The following is a 25,296-nucleotide window of genomic DNA, read 5'->3' on the forward strand; positions in this document are numbered from 1 at the left end:
GTCCAACAGCCCCGTAATAATCTAAAAACCTTGTTTCTCACCCCAACTACTGAATCCGTCACTTGTGGGAAAGTTTTATTTAAAAGCTGCAATCCGATATTCTTTTTCTCACTTTGGTAAGAAGCGAACATCACTAACCCGTAAGCATAACATGCTTCTTTATGTTGCATGTTAGAAGCTCTTTCTAATTCACGAAATCCTATGTTGGGATATGTTGAGTCAAAATAGGTTCTTAATCCGTAGCGTAAAATTGCATTTGGGTTCCCCGCATTTAATGCTTTAAAGAAAACACGGCGTAACTTAAAGTCTCCCCAATGTGATATACCCCACCTATCAAAGGAAAGTCTTTTATAAACTAAGGCATTTCTGGAAAGTCTTTCAAATGTTTGACAAGTTAATTTCGCCATAACTAAATGTGCTGATGAATTCTGACCGACTCTAGACAAGATTTCCTCAATCATATCCTCTGGTAGGCCTTCTAAAATATTCGGTTGTCTACCCTTAATGTCCATTTTGTTTTTATACTGTAAAATAGACAAGGATTAGATTCGTAATAACAAACAATACAAGCAATTTTTACATAGAACATAAAAGTACAAGCACACTACAATACATTTATTACACAACATGCTCACACCCCTCTAATCTGAATCACTGGTTTCTTCTTCTTCGGACTTGGTTCTTTTTCCTAATTTTCTAGGGATATATGATGTTCCTCTAATACGAGTCGTCGTTTTCCACATTGATTTAGAAAAACCTGGTGGTTTAGAGGTTCCCGGGTTATTGTCACGATATTGAAAATACGGGTGTTGACGGTACATATAAAGTTCATCGGGGTCGGAATCAGATTTCTCTATTTTGATGCCTTTTCCCTTATTATTTTCTTTTGCCTCATTAAATTGGGTCGGGGTAATTTCTATAACATCATCGGAATCCTCATCAGGATCTAATTCATCGGAAAATTGGTAATTTTCCCAATATTTTGCTTCCTTAGCGGAAACACCATTGACCATTATTAACTTTGGTCCATTGGTTGAGGATTTTCTTTTATTTGACCGGTTTTCTGTGGTTCCTACTATTCCCCCCTCTGGAACCTCTTCTTCTTCCGGTTCCTCTTCTTCTGGTTCCTCTTCTTACGGTTCCTCTTCTTCCGGTTCCGTTTCCTCTTCTTCCGGTTCTTCGAGAATTTGTGAATCTTGCCAATATATATTCGACTCTTCGTTATTATTAGGGGAGTCAATGGGATTTGTGCTAGAGGTAGACATCTATCATACAATATCAAACATGTTAAGAGATTAATATATCACATAATATTTACATGTTAATAATATATAGTTTCCAACAAAAATGTTAAGCAATCATTTTTAAAGAAAACACGGTCGAAGTCCAGACTCACTAATGCATCCTAACAAACTCGATAAGACACACTAATGCAAATTTTCTGGTTCTCTAAGACCAACGCTCGGATACCAACTGAAATGTCCCGTTCATATTGATTATAAACGTTCCATATTAATTGATTTCATTGCGAGGTTTTGACCTCTATATGAGACGTTTTTCAAAGACTGCATTCATTTTTAAAACAACCATAACCTTTATTTTATCAATAAAGGTTTTAAAAGCATTACGTAGATTATCAAATAATGATAATCTAAAATATACTGTTTACACATGACCATTACATAATGGTTTACAATAGAAATATATTACATCGACATATGTTTCTTGAATACAGTTTTTACACAATATCATACAAACATGGACTCCAAATCTTATCCTTATTTTAGTATGTAACAGCGGAAGCTCTTAGTATTCACCTGAGAATAAACATGCTTTAAACGTCAACAAAAATGTTGGTGAGTTATAGGTTTAACCTATATATATATATCAAATCGCAACAATAGACCACAAGATTTCATATTTCAATACACATCCCATACATAGAGATAAAAATCATTTATATGGTGAACACCTGGTAACCGACATTAACAAGATGCATATATAAGAATATCCCAATCATTCCGGGACACCCTTCGGATATGATATAAATTTCGAAGTACTAAAGCATCCGGTACTTTGGAAGGGGTTTGTTAGGTCCAATAGATCTATCTTTAGGATTCGCGTCAATTAGGGTGTCTGTTCCCTAATTCTTAGATTACCAGACTTAATAAAAAGGGGCATATTCGATTTCGATAATTCAACCATAGAATGTAGTTTCACTTACTTGTGTCTATTTTGTAAATCATTTATAAAACCTGCATGTATTCTCATCCCAAAAATATTAGATTTTAAAAGTGGGACTATAACTCACTTTCACAGATATTTCCTTCCTCGAAAATAAGACTTGGCCACGGATCGATTCACGAACCTATACAAATATGTACATATATATCAAAGTATGATCAAAATATAATTACAACCATTTTTATTATGTTTTAAAGATTTGAGTGTATTAAGTCAGCTGTCCTCGTTATTAACCTACAACTAGTTGTCCACAGTTAGACGTACAGAAATAAATCAATATATATTATCTTAAATCAATCCATGACCCAGTGTATACACGTCTCAGGCTAGATCACAACTCAAAGTATATATATTTTTGGAATCAACCTCAACCCTGTATAGCTAACTCCAACATTACTGCATATAGAGTGTCTATGGTTGTTCCAAATAATATATATACATGGGTCGATATGATATGTCAAAACATTTGCATACGTGTCTATGGTATCCCAAGATTACATAATATATTAGAATACATGTATAATACAATATAAGTTAGCTAGGATATGATTTGTATAGATTTGTTAAACATTTTCCGTAGCTAAAAAGATCAAAAATATCCAATCTTGTTTTACCCATAACTTCTTCATTTTAAATCCGTTTTGAGTGAATCAAATTGCTATGGTTTCATATTGAACTCTAATTTAAGAATCCAAATAGAAAAAGTATAGGTTTATGGTCGGAAATTTAAGTTACATGTCAATTACTAAAGACGTAGTCATTTCCGTCGAAAGAACGACATCTTGATGACCATTTTGAAAAACATACTTTCACTTTGAGTTTAACCAAGATTTTTGGATATAGTTTCATGTTCATATGAAAAATCATTTTCCCAGAAGAACAACTTTTAAATCAAAGTTTATCATAGTTTTTAATTATCCAAACCAAAACAGCCCCCGGTTTCACTACGACGGCGTATATCCGATTTTATGGTGTTTATCGTGTTTCCGGGTTTTAAATCATTAAGTTAGCATATCATATAGATATAGAACATGTGTTTAGTTGATTTTAAAAGTCAAGTTAGAAGGATTAACTTTTTTTTGCGAACAAGTTTAGAATTAACTAAACTATGTTCTAGTGATTACAAGTTTAAACCTTCGAATAAGATAGCTTTATATGTATGAATCGAATGATGTTATGAACATCATTACTACCTCAAGTTCTCTGGATAAAACTACTGAAAATGAGAAAAATGGATCTAGCTTCAAAAGATCCTTGGATGGCTTGAAAGTTCTTGAAGCAGAATCATGACACGAAAACAGTTCAAGTAAGATTTTTACTCGAAATAAGATTGTTATAGTTGTAGAAATTGAATCAAAGTTTGAATATGAATATTACCTTGAATTAGAAAGATAACCTACTGTAAATAACAAAGGTTCCTTGATCTTAGATGATTACTTGGAATGGATTAGAAAGCTTGGAAGTAGACTTGCAAACTTGGAAGTATTCTTGATTTTTATGAAACTATACTTATGGAATTTATGAAGAACACTTAGAACTTGAAGATGGAACTTAAGAGAGATCAATTAGATGAAGAAAATTGAAGAATGAAAGTGTTTGTAGGTGTTTTTGGTCGTTAGTATATGGATTAGATATAAATGATATGTAATTTTGTTTTCATGTAAATAAGTCATGAATGATTACTAATATTTTTGTAATTTTATGAGATATTTCATGCTATTTGCCAAATGATGGTTCCCACATGTGTTAGGTGACTCACATGGGCTGCTAAGAGATGATCATTGGAGTGTATATACCAATATTACATACATCTAAAAGCTGTGTATTGTACGAGTACGAATACGGGTGCATACGAGTAGAATTGTTGATGAAACTGAACGAGGATGTAATTGTAAGCATTTTTGTTAAGTAGAAGTACTTTGATATGTGTATTGAAGTCTTTCAAAAGTGTAAGAATACATATCAAAACATAACATGTATATACATTCTAATGGAGTCGTTAAGTCTTCGTTAGTCGTTACATGTAAGTGTTGTTTTGAAACCTTTAAGTTAACGATCTCAATTAATGTTGTTAACCCAATGTTTATTATATCAAATGAGATGTTAAATTATTATGTTATCATGATATTATGATGTATGAATATCTCTTAATATGATATATACATTAAAATATCGTTACAACGATAATCGTTACATATAAGTCTCGTTTAATAATTCTTGAGTTAGTAGTCTTGTTTTTACATATGTAGTTCATTGTTAACACACTTAATGATATACTTAAATATCATTTTATCATGTTAAATATAGTGTATCAATATCTTAATATGATACATATGTATTTAGTAGACGTTATCATAACGATAATCGTTATATATATCATTTCGAGTTTCTTTACTTAGTAATCTCATTTCTTATGTATATCACACATTGTTAATATAATTAGTGAGATACTTACTCATCATAATCTCATGTCAACCATATATATATATATATATATATGTCTATATATACCACAACATGTAGTTTTTACAAATTTGTAACGTTCGTGAATCGCCGGTCAACTTGGGTGATCAATTGTCTATATGAAACTTATTTCATTTAATCAAGTCTTAACAAGTTTGATTGCTTAACACGTTGGAAACATTTAGTCATGTAAATATCAATCTCAATTAATATATATAAACATGGAAAAGTTCGGGTCACTACACTGCATACCCTATTTATGAGGTCCATGAATACAGCTGGTGCGTTTGTCAGCCCGAACGGCATGACTAAAAATTCATAATGACCGTAGCGTGTCCGAAATGTGGTTTTTAGAATATCTTCTTCTTTTACTCACAGCTGATGGTAACCCGATCTTAGGTCAATTTTGGAGTAAACACGTGATCCTTGTAGCTGATCAAACAAGTCATCAATTCTCGGTAATGGGTACCGATTCTAGATAGTTAACTTGTTTAATTCGTGGTAATCTATACACATTCGAAAGGATCCATCTTTCTTCTTAACGAATAAAATCGGAGCTCCCCACGGTGAAGTACTCGGTCGAATGAATCCACGGTCCAGTAATTCTTGTATCTAGCTTTGTAACTCTTTCATCTCAGACGGTGCAAGTCTGTATGGAGCACGATCCACTGGTGCAGCTCCTGGTACTAGATCTATTTGAAATTCTACAGATCTAAATGGAGGTAATCCCGGCAAATCTTCCGGAAAGACTTCAGGAAAATCTCTTGCCACAGGCACGTCGTTGATGCTCTTCTCTTTTTCCTTCGTTTCGACTTTATTAACATGTGCTAGGATAGCATAGCACCCTTTCTTCAAGCACTTTTGGACTTTCAAGCAGCTAATGAGTTTTAGCTTTGAGTTACCCTTCTCTCCATAAATCATTACTGCCGTTTTATCCTTACGGGCAATGTGAATTGCCTTCTTGGCACACACAACTTCAGCTCCTATTTTGGACATCCAGTCCATGCCGACTATTACATCAAAACTTCCTAATTATACGGGTATCAAATCAATTTTAAACGTCTCTCCGGCTAAATTTATTTTACAATCACGGCAAATTTTATCAGCTTTAATTAGTTTACCATTAGCTAACTCAATCATGTACTTAGCATCTAAAGGTAATGATGAACAATTCAATTTAGCGTAAAAGTCTCTACACATGTAACTTCTATCGGCACCAGTGTCAAATATAATAGATGCTGATAAGTCATTAATGGTAAACGTACCCGTAACAAGCTCCGGGTCTTCACACGCCTCTCTAGCATTAATAACAAATGCTTTTCCCCGTGCAGATCTGTTATTCTTCTCTGGATTCGAGCACTGGCTCTTAATATGACCCTGTTTCCTGCACCCGTAACAAGTAACAGTAGCCAGGCAGTTCTATTTGCATTGGTGGCAGGAGTCTTGGTGCCATTTGTATTTGTAACAGGAACCCAACAATCTTCAGCAAGATGACCCCTTCGATTACATTTGTTGCACACCACATTGCAAAAACTAGTGTGATGTTTGTGACATCTGTTACATAAGGGATTACGCCATTTGTAACCCGAGCTTGAACTACTACCCGCACCTTGCGTGGTTTCCTGTTTCTTGAGAGATTGTTGCTGGTGACCTCGATCACGGTTTCCATCCCACTTTCTTTTGTTATCCGATACCTTGGCATCGGTATTTGATGTGTTCTTATCCAAGATGATCTGATCCATTAGTTCATTTGCCATGGTGATAGCTTCATGAATTGTCTTGGGTTTGGATGCTGTAACATTGGCCTTGATGTTCTTTGGCAGACCATCTTTGTACAATTCAATCTTTCGCTCTTCCGTTGGTACCAATTCAGGACATAACAAGGCTAATTCCATGAATCGCCTGTTATAGTTGGTAAGTTCCGTTCCGACAACTTTCAGATTTCGTAACTCGGCTTCCATCTTCCTAACCTCGTTCCTTGGGCAGTATTCGTTGATTAGCATATTTTTCAATTCCTCCCAAGGAGTATCATATGCTTCATCGCCCCCTACAGCTTTTACATAGTTTTTCCACCATGTAAGTGCACCATCCTGTAATGTGCATGAAGCATACTTTGTTGGATCCCCTTCTGCACAACCACTGATTTTAAATACGGACTCCAATTTTTCGAACCATCGGGTTAAACCGACTGGTCCTTCTGTTCCACTGAATGATGAAGGTTTGCAACCTTGAAATGCTTTATATGAGGATCCAACATGAGGGTTTGTGTTGTTTGCTGCTGCTCTTTCCGCTTCGACCCAAAGCATTCGGTCGTTTACGCGTTGGTTGATAAGCTCCTCAATTTCTTGTTCCGTCATTCGATTTAATCGAGCCATGTTTCTTCAATAAACATATAAGATAATTAATCACATAGAATATTATAGATGTAGCAAGTAATTAATGGTACATCGTGGCATATTAATAATATGAACCAATTATTATAAAAGCATTTTCTTCTTATTAGCATTTTATAATTGTAGCTCGGGTAGTACCTACCCGTTAAAGTTCATACTTAATATCTAGTACACAAATTAACTACTACAATCATGATAATATTCTATTATGAAAAACTTAATGCATTAATGCTTCACACTTATTCTTTTGGTACAATATTTTACAATAATTAAATACCACTATTTACATAAAACATATGTAAGATGAAATATAGCACATGATATATTATTATATAAGGCGTGAAGTCGAATAGCTGCAAAAACAGATTAGAAATGACGAGGCTTCCTTGGGAATTCAAAGAAATCTGGGAAATCATAGAATTTTCGCTTCCCTACTGTCACAGTGCGTATTTCAGCGGTAAGTCTAGGTTTTGGTTGGGGTTCAGTAGATGACATTTCTGTAGTATTGGTAAGACATGGTTGACTAGGTGTGGTAGTATCGGAAGCACTTGGTACAATAATTGTTTTATTTGTTTCTGCTTTTGGAATTTCTGGGTTGTCGATTATAGGTTTCTTTCCCTTATTAAATTCTGCCTCGGTAATTTCTTTTACTTCATTCTCCTCAGGTTCCTCTTCTGGTTCCTCTGGGAATTGTGAGTCTTCCAAAAATGCATCCGACTCCAGTTCATCATCGTCATCAGTTATATAGATGATTGATACATCTTCCTTCGGGTCATCGTCGTTATCAGATAAGTCGATGATTGGTACTTTTGCTGGAGATTCAACTTCGGAGTCGCTGAATGTAATAATGAGATTGGTGCTAGAAGTAGACATCTATCACATATTAACTACCACATTAGTAATATACCATATAATATTTACATGTTATAATATTTAATTTCTGACCAAAAATGATAAGCAATGGTTTTCAAAAACAAGTTCGGTCAAAGTTCAGACTCACTAATGCATCCTAACAAATACCGGTCAGACACACTAATGCAATTTCTGGTTCGATAAGACCTCTGCTCTGATGCCAACTGAAATGACCCGTCCATATTACTATAAACGTAGTACGTTATTATTGGTCCCATAGTGTAACATCCTCCCAATAGGGTCTGGAAGAAACGTTACTAATATCAAATAAACCAACATATTATAATACGAGAACAATACTAAATGAGAAAATTTAACTTTATTGAGTACGCAGCGGAAAATGAAATGTCGTTACAATAATGGAAATAACGATAAAGTAATTGTTCATATGCAGAAGTAATAAATGCGATATCTCTTGATCCTAAGTCCAAGTAGCATCACATAAGTAGTAGATAAGAAAGCTTGAATCAAACAGCACCTGAGACAAAACATGCTAAAGTGTCAACCAAAAAGGTTGAGTGAAGTTCATAGGTTTAACAAAAGTAGTTATCGTTGTTTTTAGACCACAAGATTTAGTTGTAAAGTTGATCTCCCGCAGGATCAAAAAGTAGATCTCGCAGATCCAAAAGTTATGCCAGTGCGTGATATTTAGACTAAACATTCAAGTTTGCCCCATGACAAGTTGTGTCTGTCCTTGTCAGTTTAATTTCATTATCAAGTAATACAAAGACTTAGTCAAATGTATCGGGGACGTTACTCCCGATAGGCCTACCCCCAATAAATAAGCATGCCGCAGCACTTAAAAATATCACTGTAGGGACTTAGTCGGACATAGCCGGGTATAGCATAGTTTTAGCAGTTGGTACTTGTGTCTAAATTGTAAATAGTAAAAGCAGCATGTGTCTCACCCCAAATAAGTTAAATAAGTTTGCTAGCAATAAAGAGTGGGGCTATGAATTCACCTTAGTAAGTAGAGAGAGTTATTCCTCGGAATAGAGAGTTGAACGAGTGAGCAGGAAAGTCAACCTATTGACATTTAAGAGTAGTTAAGTGTTTTGCCCATGTTTAAGTTTAAGTATGTGTTTAAGTATAGTTTGTTTTACTAAGTTTCTATTCCTAGTAAGTTACTATTTTTATAAAGTTTCTATTTTTAGAAAGTTTCTTATTTTACTAAGTTTCTATGACTAGAGAGTTTCTACTTTTATGAGTGTTTCCATTTTAGGATACTTGCCGTATTAGATAAGCTTCCAATCACCCCTTTCCCTTCGAATGGCTAATTTAGATCTAGGGGCTTGAGCCATAGGACCCTTTAAATCGGAAATCCAAACCCTCTGCCTAGAATCTCGTAGAAACCATTCGTCAAGAAAGTTCGAAGATCTATACATCTCTAATACATATCCCAAAATGTTTTTGTGCTACAATATAATTAGTAGGTTATAGGTGCTAGTAATAGTAATAGTGTATACATGTTAAGTACTAGTATAAGTAGTATTAGGGTTTCATTAATTAGGGTTAGTTAATTAAAGTAGTAATTAATAACTAGAGTTTAGTAATTAATGTCCTAGGGTTTCATAAATGTTTAGAGTTTAATTAATTAGGGTTTAAGAATTATAGTTTAGGTGTAATTTGGGTTTAAGGTTTTAATATGTATATGTATATATAATTCGTATATATATGTATATATATATATATATAAATATTTTTTTTACATGTATATATGTATATATAAATCTAGGTGTGTTTATGTATATACTTATGAATAACAAGTTTATAATATGAATATGAATTATCAAAGATCAAAGTTTATGTAAATAGTTTAGGGTTTATGTTATACCTTTGAAGATTCAAGATAATTAACAAAGAAAAGATGAACACGATGAAGATGGAAGATCAAAGCCTTGAAAATCTTGAAGAACTCCTTGAAGATTCTTGAAGAACACGAAGAACAAGCTTGAAGATCCGAATACCACAAGAGAGGGAGAGGGAGAGATTGTTTTTGAGAGAGGATTTTGGTGTGATTTGTGAATGAAAAACTAGGTGTTTATATAGTGCAAGTATTAGAGTGTTAGTCAACATAAGGATGTTCTAATTAATGATTTTATTTTGTTTTATAATTTTTAGTCAACAATAGGTGGTACTAGTTTATAATTAGTCAACATAAGGATGTACTAGTTTACACTTTATTTTTAGTCAACATAAGGATGTAAGATTTTTTTAGTCTCATTATTATTACTATTATTATTATTATTATTTTTACATTTACTACATGATAAGTATTATTTTCTTTTTACTAATTCATGACTTGTATATATTTAGTTCCCAATTGTTTTATTATTTATATAAATATCACTTTTTATTTATTACTTATAGGTTATTAGTTATAATATTACATAAATGCATAAATTTTAATTAGCAGTGAGTGTCGACTAACAGTTTATTATTTTCATCTTTTATTAACTTGTCAATTTTTGTACAAAGTTAATTAATATGTTTTCTAACTCTTAACACTTAACAATTGTTGATTAAAGTTTAATCATTAAGTTTTAATTATATTGTTTGGGCTTTTAATATTGGAAAAATATAGAATGGAAAAATGAGGGTCGTTATAGTACCTCCCCGTTATTGAAAACTTCGTCCCGAAGTTTTTAGGTAGTTTCCTCGTTTGCATCAGCAGTTGAGAAGAGATGGGGATATTTCCATTTCATATGGTCTTTGCGTTCCCAGGTATATTCGGGGCCTCTACGCGAATTCCAACGGACTTTAACGATAGGTATATTGCTTTTACGCGTTTGTTTGACCTCTCCTTCCATGATTTCTATAGGTTATTCAACGAAGTGCATTTTATCATTAATGCGAAGATCATTCAAAATGATGATGTTATACAAGTCATTTCAGTAAATTAGATACATGAAATGTGTTATGAATAGTATTGAGCTCATTTAAAACCTTGAGCATTTTATGCCACAATATTAGGGCAGACAAACAAAGAGGAGTTCGTGAAAATCACAGTCATGAAATTTGATAGAGATCTTCATTGTTTACAACAAGAATATTTTAATGATGAATATAAGTTGAAAAATAAAGTTTTATCACTATTGAATAATATGGATAAAACGATTCGTTTATAGGAAGAGTATAAATGAAGCTATCATAAAAGAGTGAAATGAGAAAATTAAATGTTCGCCTTAACTTTTGACGTAGTCACGATTGATTTCCGGAATTCAAGGAATTAAAGGAAATCTTCGTAATCTATAAGATTTGATTCTCCGGTATTTACGAAATTTTGAGATTTGTTTGATTAAATGCGGTGATTTGCCTCGATTGATGTGTTTGGAATTTTGCTATAAATTAGCTTCTTCCGTTTCATTATCTTCACCACTTCTATACTTTCTTTCTCAATTCAAACTTCCAAAAGATTAAGAAAATGCTAAATCCAGTTCTGATCCTGGTTATTATATTGACCATCTATGCAGTCATTCTTCTTTTTCTTTTACCGCCAGAGGAATCTGTTTACTTCTACTATGCTCTTGGGGTTATAGTGTTTTTAATTATCCCGTGTCTTTATATTGCTATACGCATTGATATACACGGTTTGTAATTTCGGAGTCGTTATCGGGCTTTATATTTTCCCTTATATGTCGGAGCTTTATGCTTTTGTTTCTTTTTCCCGACTTCAAGTCAAGCGAGTAATGGTCCAGAATTCATAGGTATGAAGTTTCGAATGATCATAATATATAAAGTAGAAAGGAAAGGTAATAGCACGATTTGATTTGTCATATTACCAGAATATCCGGAAAAGACCGAATCATCAAGAAAAATATTTTCTTGATATGTTTAGAGGTTAAATAGAATGTAAGAGTCGTGTAACATGGAAAATGATGATTATAAAATCTATGAATCATCATCTTCCATTAAAAACTTAGCATGACTTACTGTAATATAATCACGTTGGCCTGACGTCATTATATTATACTAACTCATGCTTCAATTCCCAACACTTCTTCAAAGCATTTATAATTTAAACTCGAATTTTACAGAATATAGAAACTAAAACAGTTTCCTTTATAAAGATATCGTAAAGAGATACTTAATTGCGGACATGAATCGTTATGAAGATATCTTTCGAAATATAGAGGATATTTATGATGATATTTTGGAATTTCTAAGTTCGAAAGTTGATGAAGAAAAATTTTCCGCAAGCTTTTAACATGACTTCGGAGCAAGATATTCTCTAAAGATTTCACCGGATCCAAAAATACCTGGATTCTTTGAATATAGGGTTTGACCCTTGTGTTTGTCCTTGGTCTCCTCCATGGTTAGCTCAATCCGTTTTTCAGTTCCAAATTTTCTTTTGAGCTTTTCCAACGTACCATTCTTTATTATCAAACTGTTGGCCCTTAAGACCATCTACAATTTTTCTGTTTCCTCTGCATTTAATGCAGCCATATTTGAATCATCGGTTATCAATCCGAAATGGTTTCAAGAAATTTCATTTTTAGATGATTAAACGCTGATTGCGATCGCCAAGATTCAAAGGATGTTTTCAAGAATTTTGAATTTGAAGTGTTTAAGCGTAAGATGCATCCATCAATGGATCTAACGGTTGACGAAGAAATGTTGTGATTTTCAAAAGTAAGGAATGGTAAGTTCGGTGGTTTGATTTGATAATTCATCATAGAATACGAATGAATATAATTCATGAATGTAGTGATCTTTAGGAAGATAACACTTGCTAAAGCTTTACTTAAGTTCCGATATGTCAAAATCAGAGTATGTAACTGAATTTGTATGAAAATGGTTTTTCTTTGGTGAACATATACATATATCATGTGAATGTAAGTAGTATAGTTAACAACTGCTGAATCAGAATGGAAGAATGTACAATGTAACATATTTATATGAGATATGAATATCTCTCAGGTTTTACCTACCCGTTAAAATATTTTTTACAATTAACAGTTTGTACAAAAGAGAAGATATACGTTCATATATGTATTCTTCAGATGTAATCATGGTTTTAATGAGCTAATATAATATTAAACTCATTTGATTTGCTGTTGAAACGAGAATAAATAATCTCCAAAACCTTAGAGATTTCATAATTGTCGTGAAATATTTCGCTAATGAAGTTATGAATTAATACTTCATCGTTCATTGTTATTGATATACTTCGGTATATGATGTTGGTGCTCTTGGAATTCTTGTGAAATTCATAAGGCACTAATGATATTTTCTAGAAAGTTTCGAGTACATCGAAAATTAAAGTATACAATCAATCATGTATTTGAGTAATACACTTGGTTTATTACGAAATGGAGTTTATTGTATTGAAGCAATGATTAACGATTGTTAAGTTATTAACAAAAGATGTACATCATAGCATATTGTGATATGAATTAACCATGTAGTACATACTAGTTAAGATTCACACGTAATAGCTTAGTACGAAAAGATTTATTATTGTTCCAATCCATATATATAAAGTATACATATATAATTCTTCAGGAAGAATGAGTCAATACATCTTAACTCATTATTACTAATATTCTTTGGTATCTATGGGGCGTATGATGTTGATGTTTGAGGTACTGAGTGTGATGTTGAGGCGTGGAATGCGGATGTTGTCGTTGGTGAAGCTGGTGATGTTGGTGGTGATGTTGGTGGTGATGCCGATGGTACTGGTGGTACTGGTTATGCTGTTGGTGCTGCTGCTGGTGTTCGTAGGTTTCGCACCATATTCTCCAGAGCCACTACTCGAGCGCGAAGCTCGTTGACTTCTTCTATTATTCCGGGATGATTGGCGGTTAGAACAAGTGGATGAATAAGATCTAAAATTTTAGATATTATATATTCGTGACTGGATATCCTGGAAATGAGGGTGAAAATAGTGTTCCGAACGGGTTCGCCAGTAAGTGCTTCAGGTTCTTCACCAAGAAGTGAATTCGGTTGGTGGAAGGGATCACCTTCTTCTTGTCTCCATTGATTAAGTTTACTACGAACCCATCCCCAATTCATCCAAAATAGATGATGGCTGATTGGTTGGTTCATTCCGGTTACGCTGCCATTGGAGCTCGAAGAGTTCGAGGAATCCATATTATGTGTTTGGAATTAGGGTTTTTGATATGAGATTAGTTTTGAATACTGGATGATATATTTGTCTCCTCGAATACGTGTATATAGCAAAAAGATTACCGTAATTTATGGAGGGAATTTAGGAAAAGTGTTAGACAAAATCTATTAGGATAGATACGATAAGATATAATAAGATATGATGTGTCTTTACTTTAATAATGGTAGTATGACGTGTCGAGATCATAAAGTGATAAGTATGTAATCTAATAATCTTTTGATTAAAGACTTTCAATTCGTATACTGTGATAACCCAATGACATTTTTCAATTCGCAAACCGATGCATAAAGGCATAAGGCATATAGGTACGTGATATAACAGAGAGTTATATACGTTTGAGTGTGAGTAGTAACAATTATAAGAATTTCAAAATCAGGGATAATATTTCATGTAATACATATGTAATACACATAACCATGATAGATGACTTATGAATGTCAAGAATTTCTGAAATCATTGTGTCGCATTTAGATGCGGTGGTGTAATTGGATAGTACTCAGGAAAGTGAGCAGAGTTCTTAGATTAGCTCGGCATTCTAAGATAAGTAAAGTTTCTAAAGTATAGTGTAGCATTTAACAGTTAAAGGCAACAATTAAAGGCACTATGGTCAAGGAAAGTTGTAGTCCTACATTAGGAAAGAGACTTTGATTAGAATCTTTAACTCAAGTTTGGTAAAGCATGATTGTTAAGATTATAAGGCAATTCTAAATTCTTTAAGTCTAAGGCAGGAAAGGTTATAGTTTCCTAGATTGCTAAGGCACCCTAGCTAGCAAGTAAGGCACACATAAAAATGCAATCCTGGTTCTCTATAACAGCCTGGTTATGCTCTGATACCAATCTGTAACATCCTCCCAATAGGGTCTGGAAGAAACGTTACTAATATCAAATAAACCAACATATTATAATACGAGAACAATACTAAATGAGAAAATTTAACTTTATTGAGTACGCAGCGGAAAATGAAATGTCGTTACAATAATGGAAATAACGATAAAGTAATTGTTCATATGCAGAAGTAATAAATGCGATATCTCTTGATCCTAAGTCCAAGTAGCATCACATAAGTAGTAGATAAGAAAGCTTGAATCAAACAGCACCTGAGACAAAACATGCTAAAGTGTCAACCAAAAAGGTTGAGTGAAGTTCATAGGTTTAACAAAAGTAGTTATCGTTGTTTTTAGACCACAAGATTTAGTTGTAAAGTTGATCTCCCGCAGGATCAAAAAGTAGATCTCGCAGATCCAAAAGTTATGCCAGTGCGTGATATTTAGACTAAACATTCAAGTTTGCCCCATGACAAGTTGTGTCTGTCCTTGTCAGTTTAATTTCATTATCAAGTAATACAAAGACTTAGTCAAATGTATCGGGGACGTTACTCCCGATAGGCCTACCCCCAATAAATAAGCATGCCGCAGCACTTAAAAATATCACTGTAGGGACTTAGTCGGACATAGCCGGGTATAGCATAGTTTTAGCAGTTGGTACTTGTGTCTAAATTGTAAATAGTAAAAGCAGCATGTGTCTCACCCCAAATAAGTTAAATAAGTTTGCTAGCAATAAAGAGTGGGGCTATGAATTCACCTTAGTAAGTAGAGAGAGTTATTCCTCGGAATAGAGAGTTGAACGAGTGAGCAGGAAAGTCAACCTATTGACATTTAAGAGTAGTTAAGTGTTTTGCCCATGTTTAAGTTTAAGTATGTGTTTAAGTATAGTTTGTTTTACTAAGTTTCTATTCCTAGTAAGTTACTATTTTTATAAAGTTTCTATTTTTAGAAAGTTTCTTATTTTACTAAGTTTCTATGACTAGAGAGTTTCTACTTTTATGAGTGTTTCCATTTTAGGATACTTGCCGTATTAGATAAGCTTCCAATCACCCCTTTCCCTTCGAATGGCTAATTTAGATCTAGGGGCTTGAGCCATAGGACCCTTTAAATCGGAAATCCAAACCCTCTGCCTAGAATCTCGTAGAAACCATTCGTCAAGAAAGTTCGAAGATCTATACATCTCTAATACATATCCCAAAATGTTTTTGTGCTACAATATAATTAGTAGGTTATAGGTGCTAGTAATAGTAATAGTGTATACATGTTAAGTACTAGTATAAGTAGTATTAGGGTTTCATTAATTAGGGTTAGTTAATTAAAGTAGTAATTAATAACTAGAGTTTAGTAATTAATGTCCTAGGGTTTCATAAATGTTTAGAGTTTAATTAATTAGGGTTTAAGAATTATAGTTTAGGTGTAATTTGGGTTTAAGGTTTTAATATGTATATGTATATATAATTCGTATATATATGTATATATATATATATATAAATATTTTTTTTACATGTATATATGTATATATAAATCTAGGTGTGTTTATGTATATACTTATGAATAACAAGTTTATAATATGAATATGAATTATCAAAGATCAAAGTTTATGTAAATAGTTTAGGGTTTATGTTATACCTTTGAAGATTCAAGATAATTAACAAAGAAAAGATGAACACGATGAAGATGGAAGATCAAAGCCTTGAAAATCTTGAAGAACTCCTTGAAGATTCTTGAAGAACACGAAGAACAAGCTTGAAGATCCGAATACCACAAGAGAGGGAGAGGGAGAGATTGTTTTTGAGAGAGGATTTTGGTGTGATTTGTGAATGAAAAACTAGGTGTTTATATAGTGCAAGTATTAGAGTGTTAGTCAACATAAGGATGTTCTAATTAATGATTTTATTTTGTTTTATAATTTTTAGTCAACAATAGGTGGTACTAGTTTATAATTAGTCAACATAAGGATGTACTAGTTTACACTTTATTTTTAGTCAACATAAGGATGTAAGATTTTTTTAGTCTCATTATTATTACTATTATTATTATTATTATTTTTACATTTACTACATGATAAGTATTATTTTCTTTTTACTAATTCATGACTTGTATATATTTAGTTCCCAATTGTTTTATTATTTATATAAATATCACTTTTTATTTATTACTTATAGGTTATTAGTTATAATATTACATAAATGCATAAATTTTAATTAGCAGTGAGTGTCGACTAACAGTTTATTATTTTCATCTTTTATTAACTTGTCAATTTTTGTACAAAGTTAATTAATATGTTTTCTAACTCTTAACACTTAACAATTGTTGATTAAAGTTTAATCATTAAGTTTTAATTATATTGTTTGGGCTTTTAATATTGGAAAAATATAGAATGGAAAAATGAGGGTCGTTATACATAGCGATGTATTTGATCTCTATATGATACATTTTAGAAAATATTGCATTCGTTTCATAAAAAGCACACCATTATTATACATAGTGCATGTTTTAAACAAGTGGGCGATTATTTAAGAAATAATCCCCATAATACAGCAGTTTCCAAATACTACACACGTGACATAACAGTCGAATATAATACATGACAAAGGTTTTATTGAATGCAGCACTTCATTTAAACAAAAGCATGAGACTACATGCACAGCTGGCTCAGATAATGCAACAGCGGAAGACTTTCTTAAGGACCTGAGAATAAACATACTTAAACAGTCAACACAAAGGTTGGTGAGATATATAGGTTTAAAGCTAGCATCAATATAAATATAGACCACAAGATTTCATAGTTATAAATATTTCAATAAAGATATTCTATAAGTTGTTGAGCGCTTCGGTAACCATACTTAACCATAAATGTAGCATATTCCCTTTATTATGAAATCTCCCTACACTGTACCAAGTGTAGTAAAAACGAAGTACTATGCAACCGTTTACGATACTAGAGCGACTAGCCCAGTTGGGGTTATCAAACCCGATAGATCTATCAATAGGATTCGCACTTACATGTTCTTACAACATGTAAATATTAGTTACCAAGCTATTAGGGAAGATATGCAAGGTGGTACAACTCAACGTAGAATATATTTTAAGTACTTGTGTCCATGGTGTAAAACATAAAATGCATGTATTCTCATCCCAAAATATTTTTAGAGTTTAAAAATGGGACAATATACTCACTTTCACAGATTTTTACTTCGTCAGAAAATAAGACTTGGTCACGGGTCGATTCACGAACCTATATATATATATATATATATATATATATATATATATATATATATATATATATCAAAGTATGATCGAAATATATTCACATCTTATTTGTATTTACGTGTTGACGATTTAAGTTATTAAGTTAATAGTCCAACGTTATTAGTCCACAATTAGTAGTCCACAATTAGTAGTACATAGTATACACGTATTGTATAAGACTCAATCATGACCCACAATACCGCTATTGTAGTTACACGTATTGTGTATATGGGTCTTTTGATTTATCCAACGTATTTTGTAACCATGACATGTTAGAATACATGTATAATACAAGAAAAGTTAGTTAGGATATGGTTAGTATAGATTTTGTAAAAACAATCCCGAATTCATTTTAGCCATTTTTAACCAATATTGTTTTGCTCATATCTTTTTCGTTATAAATCCGTTTTGAGTGAATCAAATTTCTATGGTTTCATAATGAACTGTAGTATTTAGAACTAAACTGAAAAAGTAGTGTTTTATATTCGGAGTTACAGGTTACAAGTCATATTTGAAAAAGGTAGTCATTTCAGTCGAAAGAACGACATCTTGATGACCATTTTAAAAAACATACTTCCACTTTGAGTTTAATCATGATTTTTGGATAAAGTTTCATGTTCATAAGAAATATCATTTTCTCAGAAGAACAACTTTTAAATCAAAGTTTATCATAGTTTTTAATTATCCAACCCAAAACAGCCCCCGGTTTTACTACGACGGCGTATGTCCGGTTTTACGGTGTTCTTCGTGTTTACAGGTTTTAAATCATTAAGTTAGCATATAATATAGATATAGAATATGTGTTTAGTTGATTTTAAAAGTTAATTTAGAAGGATTAACTTTGTTTGCGAACAAGTTTAGAATTAACTAAACTATGTTCTAGTGATTACAAGTTTAAATCTTCGAATAAGATAGTTATATATATGAATCGAATGATGTTATGAAAATCATTACTACCTCAAGTATAGTAGGTAAACCTACTGGAAATGATGAGAAAATAACTTGAGCTTTAAAGGATCTTTGATGGCTTGGAAGTTCTTGAAGCAGAATCATGACACGAAAACAAGTTCAAGTAAGATCACTACTTGATTTAAGATAGTTATGTTTATAGGAATTAAACCAAAGCTTGGATATTATTATTACCTTGATTAAGGATGAAAAGTTACTCAGATTAGATGGAAGTTCTTGATGATGAGTTGTTGGATTGGATTAAAAATATTGGAAGTAATCTTACAACATCTTGATTCTAGGTTGTTTTTATGATGATTAAAGCTTGTAATTGAAGCTAAATGATGGGGAAAATTCTTGGAGATGATCAAGTATGAAGTTAGGAGTATTTTGAGAGAGAATTGGGAGTGTAAGTATGAGAAAATGGAATGAAGAAATGGTGTGCATGCATAAAGATGTTTTTAGTTTATAAAGAAAGAGAAGATTCCTAATTTTGTTTTCTTGCTAAATAATTCATGCTAATTGACAAATGGTTGGTTCCACATTTTCCTTAATCATTTAAGGCTGCTAAGGAGCAGATTTTTATTGGTATATACCAATAGTAAATACATCTAGAATCTGGGTATAATACGAGTGCAAATACCGAGCGAATAATTGTTGATGAAAATGAATGAGAATGGAATTATAACCATTTTTGTTAACTATGAGTGTTTTGATATATGTCTTGAACTCCTTCAAATGTGTATATATATATATATACACTATATATATATATATATATATATATATATATATATATATATATATATATATATATATATATATATATATATATATATATATATACACACACACACACATTTTAACTGAGTCGTTAAATCATCGTTAGTCGTTACATCTAAGTGTTGTTTCGAAACCTTTAAGTTAACGACCTTGTTAAATGTAATTAATCCCATTGTTACTATATCTAATGAGATGTTAAATTGTTATATTATCATGATAACATAGTGTGTTAATATATCTTAATACGATATATAAATATTAAGACGTTATTACAACGATAATCGTTACGTATATACATCGTTTCAAAATCCTTAAGTTAGTAGTCTCATTTTATGTATATATTTCATGGTTAATATATACTTAATGAGATACTTAATTATCATTTCATCATGTTAATATATATATATATATATATATATATATATATATATATATATATATATATATATATATAAGTTCATATATATATATTATCATGTTATTTACAAGTTATAACGTTTGTGAATCATCGGACAAATTGGGTTGTCACGCATTTACATAAAATTTGTTCCAATTAATCAAGTCTTAACAAGTTTGATTTCTTAACATGTTGGAAACATTTAATCATGTAAATATTAATATCGTTCAATATATAACCATGGAAAAATCCGGGTCATGACACTATAAGACTCTACCTTACTTTGAGATCATGCAACTTGCTAAGCTGAAGATGTTGAACGCTGAGGATAGTGACCTTTCCAGATGGTTTCAAAGAAAACTCAGGATTGAGTACAGAACAGGGAAATGGGATGTCTTCAAGTCAACAGCCGCCAGGTTCTCCATGCACCCGACAAAGTTGAATTCAAAAGGTGGACCTATTCGTGTTGTTAAGTTTCGTCCAGCTAAGTATATGAAACAATCTTCTTTGATGCCATTACCCAAGGATATATGCAGAAACTTCAGATGGTGGTTCTATGATGAGTTGTTGGAAGAAGCAATGATTCTTACTGCAGTTGAGAAGGATGATGGAAGCATACAATTTGACAATGTTAGGATCGTGGATCCTATGTGGCTTAGAAACTTATTGAGATTAGATGTGGAAGTACTTCACCGTCATCACATTACCTTTAGAGAAGATAAGAGAGGGGAAGTTATGAGATATCAGCGAGTGATCGATGTCTACCATGCCTATCTCACCAGAGAAAGTGATGCTCAAAGCTCGAATCAAACTCAAGCCAACTGAAACATGTCTGATACTCTGTTGCGTGTTTATATTTTGTTTGTTTTGTTTATGTGTGAGAGAGAGAATTTAGATATGTAATGATGATGAACTGATGTTACTTTTGAACTGTAATATTTCATGAACATTTACTTAATTTTAATAGATGTTCTAGGTCCTAGGGGGAGTTGTTAGTGCATTTTGCATGAGCCCCTAGACATCTACCGCACGTTTATGATTAGTACTTCAGTTATCGGGTTACCATGATCGCTCGTTGTTTTCCTATCTATGTTTACATCGTTTACAGGTACTGAAGGAACAAGATATGGAAGTTTGACTAACTTAGACTCAGTCAGACGTATGAGTGAAGCCTCACTCGTACGGATGACAAGCTCATATGCACAGTTGTGCTGAGCAGAGTCCCAAACCTAATCTGATGAAACCCACATGAGTGAGTGATCAACCGCACGTCTGAGCTGTCCACTCGTACGAGTGAGGACATTAACCGTACGGTTGACTTAACAGATGAGGTATATATATTATGTTATGTTCTTCATTTTAGGTTAAGCCTCTCATTGTGTATCACTCAGATCTGGTAACCTGTCCGATTCTCTCTCTGTGCTTCAAGTTCAAATCCTTGCAAAAGGTGAATGATAGCTCAAGGTGTTGATCTAATCACACAATCCTTGTGTGGTTTGACTAAATCAATCCCCAAAGGCAAAACCTATTCACTAGAAGGTTTGATTCACGAATTCCGCCCTTGTGTGTGTCAAATCAGTTGGATTCGAAGATTCAAATCATGTTTCATCACTTAAATCCCAATGATGCAGGGAGAGAAGTTTTAATTGTGATGGCACAACTGCAACTTTAGATGATAGTTGCAAGAACACATCTACTGGTGACTCAATTGTTCATCCATCTTTAAATTGAAATGATAATAGAGTCAACCTAGATGGTGTTAGACTAACCAATGTCAAAGATGGCATTTCTGCAACACAAAGTGATGAGCACACAACTGAACAGATTGTTCAACAGTGAAGTTCAGAAGAACAATCTGTTCCTGAGGGTACCACTACTGATCATCTATAATTGTATAGAAAAATTATATTCCTTCAAAATATAAAGACTATGTGTTAGAAAGTGTTATTAAGTACAACATAAATGATTTTTTAAATTATTCAAAACTTGGTTCTGAAAATTTTTGTTTTGTTTCTAACTTAAGTAAAGGACATGAACCCAACTAATATAGAGAGGATGCCCAAGATGTTAATTGGGTTACAGCTATTATTGAAGAGATGGAAGCCTTAAATAGGAATGGGACTTTGATTATTACTGAATTACCTAAAGATAGAAAACCTATAGGAAGTAAGTGGGTCTTTAGAATTAACTATAAGTCAAATGGAGAATTTGATAGATATAAAGCTAGACTAGTAGCTAAAGGATATAATTAAAGAGAATGTCTTGATTTTGATGAGACCTTCTCACCTGTAGTTAAAATGATAACTGTAAGAATAATTATATCTTTAGCTGTACAAAAGTCTTGGAATATGTATCAACTTGACATTAACAATGCCTTCCTATATGGTGATCTATCTGAAGAAGTTTATATGTCCCTGTCTGAAGGGTATTTTGATAGAAATGATACTAGGGTTTGCAAACTGGTTAAGTCATTATATGGTTTAAAGCAAGCTCCTAGAAAGTGGAATGAGAAACTGTGTTCCACTTTATTTGAATTTGGTATCACTCAAAGTTAAATGATTACTCATTAATTTTTAAACAATCTGATAATTTTTGTATTGCATTACTGGTTTATGTTGATGATATAATTTTAACTGGTAATGATGACAGTGAAATTAATAAGTGCAAAGAATTTTTAAGTACTAAGTTTAGAGTTAAAGACTTAGGTAAACTTAAATATGTTTTAGGAATTGAATTAATGGAATCTGAAAAAGGTTTAACAATGTGTCAAAGAAAATATTGTCTTGAGTTACTGTCTGAATTTGGATTACTTGGTTGTAAACCTACTTTAACTACCATGGAACCTGATAGTATTCTGTCTAGTAATGTTGTACATGAAACTGGTGATACTTTACTTGATAATATAACTGAATATCAAAAGTTAGTGGGTAAGTTGATCAACTTAACCCTAACCAGACCTGACATAGCTTATGCAGTTCATTGTTTAAGTCAGTTCATGCATGCTCCTAGAAAATCATATTTAAAGGTGGCACTTAGATTTTTAAGATACTTAAAAGGTTCTCCAGGTAAAGGAGTATTATTTAAACAGACTGTTGACTTTAATGTGTCAGCTTATGTTGATTCAGACTGGGCTAAATGTAATTTTTCCAAAAAATCTGTCACTGGATATTGTGTTTATCTTGGTGATTGTCTTGTATCATGGAAAAGCAAGAAACAATCAACTGTTTCAAGGTCATCTGCAGAGTCTGAATACAGGATACTTGCTTCTTTAACTTGTGAAGTTGTTTGGATACTTAAAATTTTAACAGACTTAACTATAAAAACTTATTTACCTGTTTGAATTAAATGTGATAATAGTTCAGCTATACAAATTTTACAAAACCCTGTTTGTCATGAAAGAAATAAACATTTTGAAATAGATCTTAATGTTGTAAGAGAAAAGATCATTAAAGGTGTTATCCAGGTTTGTGAAATATGTTCCACTAAGAATGTTTCTGATATTTTTACAAAAAGTCTTAGTGGAAATCAACATTATATGTTGAGCAATGGGTTGTATTTATTTGATATCTTCCACAATGAGATTAAGGGGTGATGACAAAAAGGTATAATCTTCATTGTGTAAGATATGTTTTTGGTTATATTTATTCTTATTGTGAGGTAGAGGTCTAGTGGAGCTTATTTCAAGCTTGGTGACTTGAAGCATACAGGATAGAAGCATAGATGATAGAACTTGAGGGACTAAAAGTGACAAGTATGAAGACTTGAGGACTGCTGATTAATTTAAGAGGAAACCAACCCTACCAGATCTATATATCATCTTATTTCTCCTCATTTAGATATGTTCGATATATTTTTCTCTTCATCATCTTCTCTCTGAAATTAGGGTTTACTATTTTTAGTGTGTGAGTATAAGTTCATACATTTATGAACTTGTTTGAGTGATCTGAGTGTTTGCTTGTAATCTGTATTTCTACTGTTCTTATTTTTTTATTATTGAAGAAATCACCTCCTGTGATTGGGGTGTTTTACCTCCCATGATTGGAGGATTTATATGTTTGTTTACTTGGGAACAAACGAAGAATCTGTTTAGGGAATTGTGTTAAATACGAGCCCGGTTTAACCTTCAATTCGGTTCATCGTTTTTAATTTTCCGTTCTTATTTAGATTATTTATTATATATGTTTATGACCTGATCTCTATTATGATTCTATTTACCTGTTTCAATTTCGTATATAATTTACCTACATTTTTAAGCGTGAAAAATTCATTCAAAAAATGTTAAAAACTACAAGATTAGTTCTGGTGAATAATAATAAGACTTTGAACTTTAATATATAAATACAACTAGAAAAATTCACATCAAGGGCAATTGACCTTATTTGCTCCAATCTGGATTCACCCCTGAAGACAGTAATAATAATACATTCTCTGGTAAAAAAAGAAAAACTTCAAATATATTCAATGAGAATACATTAACATATGATTATACTTGTAAAAAAGTAGATACCATTAACCATGAATTCCGATTTGCTAAGCAATATAGAAGCACTATATGAGGAGTTCATAATCAAGTATCAATTTCAAAACCGGGAATGCAATTGTCAAGTATAATGTATTGGTTTCACATTATTATTAGAGTATTTGATATTTGATGATTGATGATTTAATGTGTTCTTACATTCTTTATAAATAAATTCTATAGAATGTTTTCATTGAAAGTGAAATGGCATGTCTTTAAAATATTTATTAATCATTTCATGTCATATAATTTAAAATAAATAATTATTACAAGGAGATTATGTTGGATTATTTCGTACCAATCATTAGGTATTTTGGATTGTAAGTTGCAAATAATCTACCTTGTGGCTTGACGATGTGAATATTAATGCTTGTACTTTGTAGTGGGCTGGAGAGTATAGGCCTCTTCTAGTTAGCCCAATAACATAG

General features: G+C 32.3%; 1 protein-coding gene across 1 annotated transcript; it reads left to right on the forward strand.

The window, feature by feature from the left end:
• Positions 1-22,445: 22,445 nt before the first annotated feature.
• Positions 22,446-23,689, forward strand: LOC139875887 (uncharacterized mitochondrial protein AtMg00810-like). Its single transcript, XM_071863181.1, has 3 exons — positions 22,446-22,515; positions 22,678-22,774; positions 22,999-23,689. Exons 1-3 carry the CDS (start codon positions 22,446-22,448, stop codon positions 23,687-23,689), a joined length of 858 nt encoding a protein of 285 aa, XP_071719282.1.
• The last annotated feature ends 1,607 nt before the right edge of the window (positions 23,690-25,296 follow it).

Source organism: Rutidosis leptorrhynchoides, chromosome 11 (assembly GCF_046630445.1).
Source record: "Rutidosis leptorrhynchoides isolate AG116_Rl617_1_P2 chromosome 11, CSIRO_AGI_Rlap_v1, whole genome shotgun sequence".
Taxonomy (NCBI): Eukaryota; Viridiplantae; Streptophyta; class Magnoliopsida; order Asterales; family Asteraceae; genus Rutidosis; species Rutidosis leptorrhynchoides.